The sequence below is a fragment of the Pezoporus flaviventris genome, unplaced genomic scaffold (genome assembly GCF_033815535.1).
Source record: "Pezoporus flaviventris isolate CSIRO_AGI_PZ_B2104156 unplaced genomic scaffold, CSIRO_AGI_Pfla_v1 ptg000031l, whole genome shotgun sequence".
Classification (NCBI taxonomy): Eukaryota; Metazoa; Chordata; class Aves; order Psittaciformes; family Psittacidae; genus Pezoporus; species Pezoporus flaviventris.
This window is the reverse complement of record NW_026892579.1, coordinates 30033296-30045678: the sequence shown is the minus strand read 5'-3', so window position 1 is coordinate 30045678 and position 12383 is coordinate 30033296. Positions and strand designations below refer to the sequence as shown.

The following is a 12383-nucleotide window of genomic DNA, read 5'->3' as shown; positions in this document are numbered from 1 at the left end:
TAATAGAAGCAGTAAGGATCATGAAATGAGTGTACAAAAAAAGCATACTTTCAAAATAACTAAAAATAATACCTACTTATGTAATTCAGTATTTCTTAGTATTGTTTCCATTACTATCAGTCTAATTAGTTATTACTATCAGTCTAATTAGTCATTACTGCATTGCTATAAATATAAGAAAATTATCTATTTCACCAACATCTAGAACACTGTCAACATAGCAGTCTTCACTACTGGTCTATACAGCCTTGACCAATACAGCCTGAAGTTTTAACCAGATTTTTGATGTCTGCAAAGAGCTGAAGGCAAAAGAACTTTAAAGTTTCTCGGAACAGAGGAGATCCTTGGTGAATGGTTTTCAGGGGGAGTTTCCAGCACAGCCGAATCCGTGACAGTTTGAGTATCAAATATTTGCAGTGTGACAGAAACAGAGTTGATAGTACTTTTATGACAGCTAATGATGAGAAAGAAACTTCATCAAAATTTTGTTCTCTCCCTCTTTTCCAGCATAATCCATATACTGATGGAAGGAAATAATATGCAATGCCAAGCACAGAAGAAAACCTTGCTTTGAGAGACTATTTCCCAAATTCAGGGGAACTACACTGCATCAGATTTGTGTTTCAGTGAAAACTGTGCCTCTTCAAATCAGTGAGGTCAATTAAGTACCCAGCACACAGAATGTGCTGAATCTCCTCGTCACCATTTATGTTCCCTTTTAACTATTAAAATTTTGTATATTAAATTTCAGCCCAGTGTAAATTAGAAGAGTAAGCTCAAGAAAACAGGAGGCACTAATGCAGTGTTAACCTACAGTAGAATTTATTATTGAGAGTTTAGCATATGCTTACCTGTACAGTTTCCTCCTTTCCAGAATACTTTCCTATTTGGGTTAGGCCACTGATGTAAATACCTAAAACAGGATGCAATGGCTTTGTTTCAATTTCTTGGCCATCTATATACAAAGTTACAGAGTCTTCTGTTACTAAGAGACGAAGTTGGTGCCAGCCTTCATCAAACAACGTCTAAGAAAAGAAAACAGAATTGTTTAAAATGTCTTCAATTTAAATAAGGATAAAACTGCATTTCAGCACTGTTATTTTTTAAACCACGACAAGCACTTAAACTACCGTTAGTGGCTGAGATGATCAATGTTCCAGGTTTTATCATACAAAAATTTGTATAGGCAAAAAGTATTTGCCAAGTAATATCATAACTGAGTAGACAGTATTTGGTAATCATAAAAAATAATTCTGAAATAGGAATTAAACTCACATAGATTTTTTTCAGTTTATGATCTTGAACATGCACAAACATGTATTTGCTAAAACTAAGAAGCCAGAGGCATTTTTTTCAGCAATGGTATGTCTTGAACACTTCAGATCTTAAATCATGGTGAAACAAATTGTTACTTAAAAGTCTTTCTACTTAATCTCTTACGGAAAAAAAAATGAGACGACAGACATGATATTGGCAGAAAGAATCACAATATTGAAATGAATAAACTAAATATTGCATTCATCATCTCACAAACATCAAATTTCTAAAGCTCAAGATTTAAACAAATAGCATAGTTCTAAAAGTGTTAGAAAATGAAGGATATCTCAACCTACCTTATAAATTAAATTCAACATGCCTTCTTCTTGAGCTGATCTATTAATTTCAAATACAGCCTAGCTCTTTAGCCTAGACTAGACTAGATGCTTATCTTTTATATAGCTAAATTTAATAGAGATTAATCCCACACTAAACTGGTATACATAAGAGTAAACTAAAACATACATCTTTAAGTGTTATATATCTTTGTTACCTTTTGCAGACATTAAAAGAAATTAAGATAACATCACTTAATAGCATACACCCTTAGATAGCACCTCTGTTTCTATTTCATTTTCATTTGTAGATTGGGGGTTTATTTATTTACAAGGGCTCTCATTACAAGATAAAATAAACAACAGGTCAGAACAGATAACGTTTCAAATTTTCCTGAGTAAAACACATAAATTATCATGGAGCTTCATTAAATAAAAAGTTTCATTAAAAGCATAGTGACATTTATAATGTGTTTGCAGACATACAGCTCTAAAAAGGGCATAAAATTATTGTTATCCATAACAGCAATGCAAGCATGGAGAAACACAAAAATAAAAAACGGAAAGAAAGGAGGAAAGAAAAAGTCTTCTTCTCATGGTGAATGAAGTTAATGAATACCTGGGACTGCAAGAATAAGATTGATTTGTCACTGGAGCTGCAAGAAAGAGACAAATACAAATTTTTGAATTTACTTGAAATTTTCTGAATTTTCTAACAATTTCCACTAAATCAAAAAAGCAAATGGTGTTTTCTTAAAAATTAAATAAATAAATAAATAGTCTACAAAAAAGTATAAAAAGGCAGAGGAAATTTGGGAAGAAAAAGTAAAATTTTCCATCCAATAACACAGTGAAATAGCTCTCCCTAGCAAAAGCTTAGTAGGTAGGACCTTCTCTTGGAGAGGGGTCCTTCCTTCTCTGAGGATTTATATTTCAAATTCCTTCAGCCTGATTTGGAGTAAGGATTCAAATGCAGGCCACCACTTCTCAGAAAAACTGAGCCCACTTGGCTATGAAGCACACCAGAGGTAGATCTCTCCCACTCTTTTGTCTGCTGAAGCATCTCTCTTTCTTCACTTAAACAATACTATCTGCAGTAGGAATGGGAATCTCTGGACTGCACATTCCTATACTGCTAAAAATGCAGGAGTAGAGACATTCAATCTCTCCCTCTGTCTCACCTGCAACTGAGAGACTTCCTTACAAGAGTTGAATGCTTCACTGGAAATTCACAGAATCACAGAATAGTTAGGGTTGGAAAGGACCTTAAGATCATCTAGTTCCAACTCCCCTGCCATGAGCAGGAACACCTCACACTAAATCATGTCATCCAAGGCTCTGTCCAGCCTGGACTTGAACACCGACAGGGATGGAGCATTCACAATTTCCTTGGGCAACCCATTCCAGTGCCTCATCACCCTAACAGGAAAGAACGTCTTCCTTATATCCACTCTAAACTTCCCCTATTTAAGTTTCATCCCATTACCCCTTGTCCTATCACTACAGTCCCTAACAAAGAGTCCCTCCCCACCATCCCTATAGGCTCCCCTTCAGATACTGAAAGGCTGCTATGAGGTCTCCACACAGCCTTCTCTTCTCCAGGCTGAACAGCCCCAACTTCCTCAGCCTATCTTCATATGGGAGGTGCTCCAGTTCCCTGATCATCCTCGTGGCCCTTCTCTGAACTTGTTCCAACAGTTCCATGTCCTTTTTATGTTGAGGACACCAGAACTGCACACAGTACTCCAGGTGAGGTCTCACAAGAGCAGAGTAGAGGGGCAGGATCACCTCCTTCGACCTGCTGGTCACACTCCTTTTGATGCAGCCCAGGATACGGTTGGCTTTATGGGCTGCGAGTGCACACTGAAGCCGGCTCATGTTCATTTTCTCATCAACCAACACCCCCAACTCCTTCTCCGCAGGGCTGCTCTGAATCTCTTCTCTGCCCAACCTGTAGCTGTGCCTGGGATTGCTCTGACCCAGCTGTAGGACCTTGCACTTGTCATGGTTAAACTTCATGAGGTTGGCATCAGCCCACCTCTCAAGCGTGTCGAGGTCCCTCTGGATGCCATTTCTTCCCTTCAGCGTATCAACCGAACCACACAGCTTGGTGTCATCGGCAAACTTGCTGAGGGTGCACTCAATCCCACTGTCCATGTCAGTGACAAAGATGTTGAACAAAACTGGTCCCAGCACCAATCCCTGAGGGACACCACTCTTACTGAAGAAAGACTGAACGAGAACCTTCAGATTACACTAGAAGACAATAAAATTGGTTTGCACAAATAAGGGAATCCCTTGAATGAGAAAAATAAGAGCCGAAAGGAATTTTTTATCAGGAGTACCAGACAACTCCAGATTGAACTGTCTTTTTGTAAACTTGCATTTACTCTTCTGGAGAAGAAAGTAACTTTGATCATTGTGAATTATCAAGAAATCTAGACACTTAACAAAATCTCTCTCTTTAAATGAACTACTTTCATTGGCATTTCCTAGTCTCCATATCAAAGGCAGAAAACACTTTCCAGTGTTTTCTACAGTAAGCAAAGAGCTGTGTCAAACAACATCTCTGTGATCTTCTGATAATTACCTGCTGGGAACTACTGAGTAGAAAACACCTGCAAAGCATTTACAGTCATGATCACCATGGACACTCCGGAAATATGGATAAAGCCCCTCCCATCTATTTTTAAATGCCTAAGCAGCCAAAAATAAGACCATGCATTTTCAAAAAAAGACAAAACATAAAGGGCAAAGGACTAATGTGTACTTAAGTGAGTATTCCAGTGCAATGACACTCCTTACCTTTACAGGAGGTGCAGCAAAAGTAATAACTTGTGTGCCATTTATTAAACTTGTTGTAGTGAATGATAATGTTTTTACTTCACCATTAACAGTGACTGCTATTTGTGGTCTCTTATCCAGACTGAGAATTCTCCACAAATCCCATGTTTTTTTTACTTTAAATCTCTGAGTGGAAACAAACACATAGGATGGAGGCAGACCTTCTGGAAACACGTTCCTAAATAAGGATGAAGGGTTAAAAAAAAGACAGTACTTGAACATGAGTATAGATCTTAAAATAAGTCTCACTTTAAGCAAACATCATACTAAATTTACAAGTGTATTTATAAATTTAAATACCTTGTCAATTCTGACAGATCAACACGTGAGGTGACTTCAAAAGCTTTTGCATTAGTGCTTGGAATTTGAATTCTCTTTTTAACCTTTTTCTTCACACCTAATCCTACAAGAATGTCAAATCCTTTTTCATCTCGAGCTGCCACTGGAATTCTTGTCGGACAAACAGATTCTGCAAAGTAACAAATGCAAATACAGTACAAAAATATTACTTTAGAGAAGTAACCTCCCATTTACCGATTTTTTCCTTTTAAGAAATGAGAATAGAGAACTGCCAGTTCTCTCAAGTGTGAGAGAAGTGACATGCAGAATCCTGAGGCATGAAACATATTTTACTGCGATTACACTCACATACTATTTTGAATTGTTACTCAGTGTAGTTAAAAGGTATTACTGTATCTGACCAATAAAAAATTGAATGTCATTTCTAAAATTCTATAGTTTCAAAATGCTAAAAAGTTACAGAACTTAATTTCCACAATGCACTAACAATTTGAATTCATTCAAAATCCCCCCCAAACTAAAAAAAAGGGTTGAAAACAGACAAAGGTAGAAATATCTACAATTACCTTTTTAATTTTATTTTGCTCAAAATGGACTCTGATCTACTTTGTCTGTTACACAGAAATCTGCTTGAAGCTGTTCTAACTGGACAAATATTGTGTGAAGTATTTTCTGTGAAAACTAAATTTAGCTGAATGGTGCCAACAAGTCCATGGGTCCTGATGAAATCCATCCGCGGGTCCTGAAGGAGCTGCCAAATGAAGCTGCTAACCTGCTGGCCATCATATTTGAAAAATCACTGCAGTTAGGTGAAGTTCCTGATGACTGGAAAAAGGGAAGTATAACCCCCATTTTCAAGAAGGGGAAAATGGATGACCCAGGGAACTACAGACCAGTCAGTCTCACCTCTGTGCCTGGCAAAATCTTGGAGCAGATTTCATGCTAAGCCACATGAAAAACAACAAGGTGCTTGGTGACAGCTAGCATGGCTTCACTAAGGAGAAATCCTGCCTGACCAATTTGGTGGCCTTCTATGATGGGGCTACGGAACTGATGGACAGGGGTAGAGCAGTTGATGTCATCTACCTGGACTTGTGTAAAGCGTTCAACACTGTCTCACACAAGATCCTTGTCTCTAAATTAGAGAGACATCAATTTGATGGATGGACCATTTGGTGGATAAAGAACTGGCTGGATGGCCGCGCACAAAGAGTTGTGGTCAATGGCTCAATGTCCAGCTGGAGATCAGTAACGAGTGGTGCCCCTCAGGGATCAGTGTTGGGACCGGTCTTGTTCAACATCTTTGTCGGTGACATGGACAGTGGGATTGAGTGCGTCCTCAGCAAGTTTGCCAATGACACCAAGCTGTGTGGTTCGGTTGATATGCTGGAGGGAAGGAATGGCATCCAGAGGGACCTCGACACGCTTGTGAGGTGGGCTGATGCCAACCTCATGAAGTTTAACCATGCCAAGTGCAAGGTCCTACACCTGGGTTGGAGCAATCCCAGGCACAGCTACAGGTTGGGCAGAGAAGAGATTCAGATCAGCCCTGCAGAGAAGGACTTGGGGGTGTTGGTTGATGAGAAAATGAACATGAGCCGGCTTCAGTGTGCACTCGCAGCCCAGAAAGCCAACTGTATCCTGGGCTGCACCAAAAGGAGTGTGACCAGCAGGTCGAAGGAGGTGATCCTGCCTCTCTACTCTGCTCTTGTGAGACCTCACCTGGAGTATTGTGTGCAGTTCTGGCGTCCTCAACATAAAAAGGACATGGAACTGTTGGAACAAGTCCAGAGGAGGGCCACGAGGATGATCAGGGTCCTGGAGCACCTCCTGTATGAAGATAGGCTGAGAAAGTTGGGGCTGTTCAGCCTGGAGAAGAGAAGGCTGTGTGGAGACCTCATAGCAGCCTTCCAGTATCTGAAGGGGAGCCCATAGGGATGCTGGGAAGGGACTCTTCATTAGGGACTGTAGTGATAGGACAAGGGGTAACGGGTTCAAACTTAAACAGGGGAAGTTTAGATCGGATATAAGGAAGAAATTCTTTCCTGTTAGGGTGGTGAGGCACTGGAATGGGTTGCCCAGGGAGGTTGTGAATGCTCCATCCCTGTCAGTGTTCAAGACCAGGTTGGACGAGGCCGTGGGTGATATGGTTTAGTGTGACCTGTCCCTGCCCATGGCAGTGGGGTTGGAACTAGATGATCTTAAGGTCCTTTCCAACCCTAACTATTCCATTATTCCATGAATGTTATCTCTGTTTGATTCTCTTTCCACAAAAAATACTAGGCAGTGAACCTAAGTTGTCTAAAAACAAAAAGTGAGAACAGAGTGAAATTTAATGCTAAAGCCAACACTGTTTTAGAGTAATGAATCAATGAAAAGAAGCAACTTTTTATTAAAATTATGCTAAACTGTTTACTATAAATACAATTTCATAATTCATTTCCCATTGTTTCTTCAGAAAAGCATCAGTTCCTAGAAAGGGAAGAGGTTAGGAATACATCCCAAAAAAGGGATGGAGAGTGCTCTCATCTCCATGCTTACCAGCCATAGGCTGGAAAACTCATTTTTCAGAGAATTATAATCTCAACTGGTCTGTACTGGCTTCTCTTTACAATACAAGCAGCACTGCATGACTTCCCTTCCTAACCAATCCAAGGGCACCCAGAAGCTACCCTGTTCTGGTGGGGGAGGCAGGATACATAAACTCTAAGAAAATCCAGCTTAGTGTATGCACAGAGCACCTGTGGTAGGAAAGGACAATTCATCCTAAGGGAAGATGCCATATGTACTTGGGGCAGCAGTAAGAAGCCACATACATTCCCCTTAGTTTTCTTTTTCTCCTCACAGCAAAATGCTACTTCACTCCCAAACTGTTGTCATGGAAACATTTTCTGAACTCATTTATTTGAAAGCTGAACAATGGTCACACTGCCAGTATTAAAACAGATTACAGATAATCACATACAAGATAATCACTGACAAGAAAATGAATGGAAGGATCTATTACCAGTTGCAGTATTAGAAATTTGATGTAAAAATCAAAAAATAATTGCAGAACTAGGATTAGTTTATATGAGAGGGCCATTACTTTGGATCAGCACCAAAGTAACTATTCTAAACCAATACATTACAAATTAAGCATGTGTAAAATTACATATTAAGAAACCATTCTTTATTTCTAATGGCAGACTGAAAAATTAAAACATTCCCAGTAAGACAGATATTTTTGGGATCTTCTGGATCATCTTCAGGCTGGATTATTTTGATACATATCCATTATACACGATGCAGAAGTCACTGGCAAAATTAAGAACTGTCTTTCATGAGAAATGTGTTTCCCATGCAAAATATCAGTCACAGCAGCTCTGTAGCATACATTGATTGTTTTCCCCTTTTAGTGTTTTTTATCTAGCTTTCAGATGCTTTATTTTTCCTTCCTGAAGCATGAAATAACCTTTTCATGTTAATTCCCATTATCTTGCACAAAGGAACTTTTCTTAGAATCCTCCAGATATACTTCTGAGGACTGCATTGAGTAATGTTCTTAAATGCCTGACACACAATCTTTCTATATTTTTTCTAGAGAATATTAATACTACAAGAACATCTGACTTACTTCCAGAATGTTTAAGGATTCCTTTAGTCACATTGTCCTTTCTGGATGACAGGTTCACCAGGTTTTTTCCCCCCTGCCATACTCTAAAACCAACACCAGAGTTCCCAAAAGGCACAACAGCACCCTCCATCTACAAGGCTGTAATAGCACTACTCACTACACAATCCACCAAACCTCAGCATCATTTTTTCATAAAGGAAATACCACCCCTGTGCTCTTATATCCATATTCATATAATAACAAAGTTAAAAACACCACAGAGTAAAGGTTAGCCGTTTTTTAGACATTAAAACAAAGACAATCAAGAGAGAATTGCAAAATATTCAGGCAGTTTCATGTTGTTGATCACAGCCAACTCATTGCTGCTTTGCCCTCATGGAACTTCCTCTTCCAGAGTCAATATGAATCTTAACAACATGAATAAAACACCTCTCAACTATAAAATTTCCAGTTTACTAGTCTCAGTTCACCTGCTAAAGACATTGTGGATAGAAATGAAGCTGTCAGCTGGCTTTGATCACTCTTTGAGAGAGGCATCTCAATGCCAACACGAGTAAAGAGCACAACAGAAGAGAGTGGAAGCAAAGGGTCACTTAAACAGTAAGTACACTTTTGTGTATGTAGTCAACATTTGCAGATTACTGATGTGAGAGTCATGTCAAATACCACAGCTGAATTTCAAAGGATACTAGGTAATGCTGAAAGCAGAAAATCCATCTTGATGAAATGTAATGTCACTTCTTCTAAACTTTATTTAAAGAAAATATTGTACTTGGGGAGTTTCTCCCTGCATGTGGTTCTGTTAAGGAATTTAGCTGCACCAAGCTGATTTAATTTTTGGACTAACCACCTTGCTACATCAGCCACAAGGAATTATTATGATTTTCTTAATTGTAGCAAGAAATAAACACTATTATCCTCAGCATAAGTTTCACCATATTGTTTCAATGAACTCCATTCTTGAAGTGACAGCAAACAAAAATTGTTTTTCATTCTTACTAAGTGCAGAAATATGGTACAACTGAAATATGACTTGCAGCAATTCTTGGTGATAAAACATGTACAAAATAGCACTAATAAAGATTCACTGTATCACAGAGTCCTTCTGAGTGACATATTTAGAAGCAATTTGCTATCTTTTTTATATATATGGAAAGCCATTGTTTCACAAAGTTATCAGAAAACTCCATGCTGTAATGCTGCTAGCATTCTAAAGCTAAAAAGTCATTTTACAATGTTGGTCTTGGCTAATTCTTCTATAAAATCCTTCTAAAAAAAGATCATAACAGATTGTTACAAATCCAGGCACTTTTGGCAAGAGCTCTTTTTATATTTTTTTTTTACAAATCTAGCTAAAGAACTCCTGTTTGTAATGATAGGCTGTCCTCTCTAATGTCAAGAAGAAATGCTAGATTGTGGAGCAGTATCAATCGCACTCAGAAAAAGGATAACGTGAGCCCGATATTCTCAGCACTATGAGAATTGCTCAACTATTTTAAGGTTTCTAAATTTTACCAATGCAAAAAGATGGGGGGTTTAGAGCATAATTCTACATGCTGTAATTGAATGCACACTGTGTTAAAGCACCATGTCTTTCCCAAATATACCTCTTGGTTTCATGAATAAAATAATATTTTGGAGTGATTTCTGCAAACAAGATCAAAATTAAAGATGGTAGTAAACAGGTGTCTTAGGTTACATTAATAACACATTCTGCTTATGAAATAAGTAAATATGAGTATAGGACTACATTCTGAACACCTAAAATATTTTATAATCCATTACTTACCTTCACAGAGTTTCTGCTTTATAACTTCTTTAATTCTTGATATTGCAATATAATCTTCAACATAAAATACATAAGTTGATGAAGGCTTGTTGGCAATAGCTTTAAGTTCGTTCTCCTCAATTTCTGAGCCAACACCAATAGCGAACAAAGTGATTTTATTTTTCCTTGCTTCTGCTGCTACATCCTTGACTTCATCTTGAGACTTCCCATCAGTGAGAACAACTGCTATTTTTGTTAAAAATCTTGAAGATTTTGCAAAAAGATGGTCAAAAGCAAACTGAATAGCTCTTCCTGTTCTTGTATTTCCTCCCAAGTAGTGTATTGACTCCATTTCCCTGATAAGGTTCTCATTGGATTCATGAGTTCCAAGGGGGATTTCAAGTACAGGGTAATCGCTGTACTGGACGACTCCAACTTGAATAAACTTTGGCCCTATGTCAAAATTTCTTGTAATATTGACAAGCCAGCTTTTGATTATTTCAAAGTTTTCTGGGCCAACACTGTAAGAGCCATCTAAGATAAAAACTAAATCTGCTGGAGCAGTTCTGCAACCTTTAAAAAAAGAAATAAAACAAATACTTCAATGAATTCTTCCACCTTATTCTTCCACAGGAAATATTTTTCATATCAATTATTGTTTGGATTAGAATCAAAACTGACAAATACATTCAATTAAAAAAAAAAATCAGCAGAGTTTATCAGAGAAAACAAGATTGCTTCTGCAAGCCACACAAATCCAGCTTGTTATCTGAAAACCAAGCCATTTTCTGGTTTTACATTATCACCAGAAATGATGATGAAAAATTCTGGAATTCAGTTCCTTAATTGGTAATTGTATTTCATGCAATCAGCAGAGGGGAATACATTTTGGGTTTTTTCCATATCTCTTTGTCTGCAGAGATGATAAACACTAAAACTCATCTTTGTCAGCAAACCAAGTACACTGCAGAGGAAGACTATAGTCTGAATGTTCCAGAATTCAGCAGTAATATCCAATCTTTTTACAAATATATTTTAATTGACTTCTGACACTGCCACATGGCACTTACAGAAGTAGCTGTTATAAAATCCTGAGTCTTGATAGAATGTTGCTGGTAGAATATTTTGATTTTAGTAGAAGAAAAATGATCAGTGGACAAGCTCAACCTCCAGAATATAAAATCATGCAAGAATTTAACAATTATAATGTAACTGCATGATGATTCAGACATGGATTCAGCTCTGCTAGATGTAGTCACTTATAAATGGAACTTTTAGACTAAATTGCCAACTACAGGGCGTGGACTGACACATGCATTTCTATAAGACAGTATTATCCATCTCACATACACATTGTCAGATGGAGGGAATAACTCTCAAGGGAAAGAAACACCTTCCATTGACTACGAAAGGAGATTAGATAACTACTACATGAGGTGCCAAAGAGATGGCAGAAACCAGGAGAGACTATTTTGATCCCATGGCACATGGGATCATCAAGGTTGCCAAATATTTGTACTTTCTGTTTTGTGAAAGGCTGCAGCTCCACCACAGGAAGGACAGCTTTGTCTTGCCCTGACATCTGCCTACAGACACTTCTGGTTAAATCAAGACTGGAGCTTTACAGTTCCATCTGCCCCTGTGAGCATTTACTAGACACATAGTGAAATAAAGATATTTCCTTTGTAAAGGAGAAATAAGATATTTAAGTTACTTATCATATATCGCACGACTTTCACCAGCAAAATTATAATGGAAAAAATCACAATTAACAGAAGTGCACATGTGGGCCTGAAAATGGATACTCTCATTTTAAGGGACACTTTGAATTTGCTCTCATGTGAAATATAAAAACCAAGACTTACTAGCTCTTGTTTCCCCATCTTCAGCTGAGATGTAATCACGAAGTAGCAGAATGAATAGCATCTGAAAAAATGTCACGATCTGTGCCATTTGTACTGTATCTTCAGTCTTGAGATTAAACTAGATGGAAAAGAAAATACAGTGTTGTCATATTTTAAAATAAATCCAACCTTCTGTGTTTTTAAAACCCATGCATGAGGAACAACTTTGAATCAAATCTGCAAGCCCAGGTGTAAGGCCAGCCTGAAATGGATCCAAGACCCAAAAAAGTGTGAGTCAGGCATGCAAGCCCAAAATTGAGATTCTAAATTCAACAACACTCATTTTTCTGCAGAAGGTAAGTTTTCACCAGGGCATATTTGCATACTTCTCCTGCTAGGTACATACATGAGTAGGTTAT

The 12383-nt window shown here is 38.0% G+C and overlaps 1 protein-coding gene across 1 annotated transcript in view; it reads right to left on the bottom strand.

Annotated features, from left to right (window-relative positions):
• COL21A1 (collagen type XXI alpha 1 chain) overlaps window positions 1–12099 on the bottom strand; it is a 79915-nt gene extending 67816 nt beyond the window's left edge. Inside the window, exons 1-5 of the mRNA XM_061460596.1 lie at window positions 11986–12099; window positions 10142–10693; window positions 4737–4905; window positions 4398–4614; window positions 852–1025 (exon numbers count right to left, since the gene is read on the bottom strand). Of these exons, the coding sequence (XP_061316580.1) occupies window positions 852–1025; window positions 4398–4614; window positions 4737–4905; window positions 10142–10693; window positions 11986–12073 (1200 nt within the window). The 5' untranslated portion in view covers window positions 12074–12099. The remainder of the gene's footprint in view (window positions 1–851; window positions 1026–4397; window positions 4615–4736; window positions 4906–10141; window positions 10694–11985) is intronic.
• Between the last annotated feature and the right edge of the window lie 284 nt (window positions 12100–12383).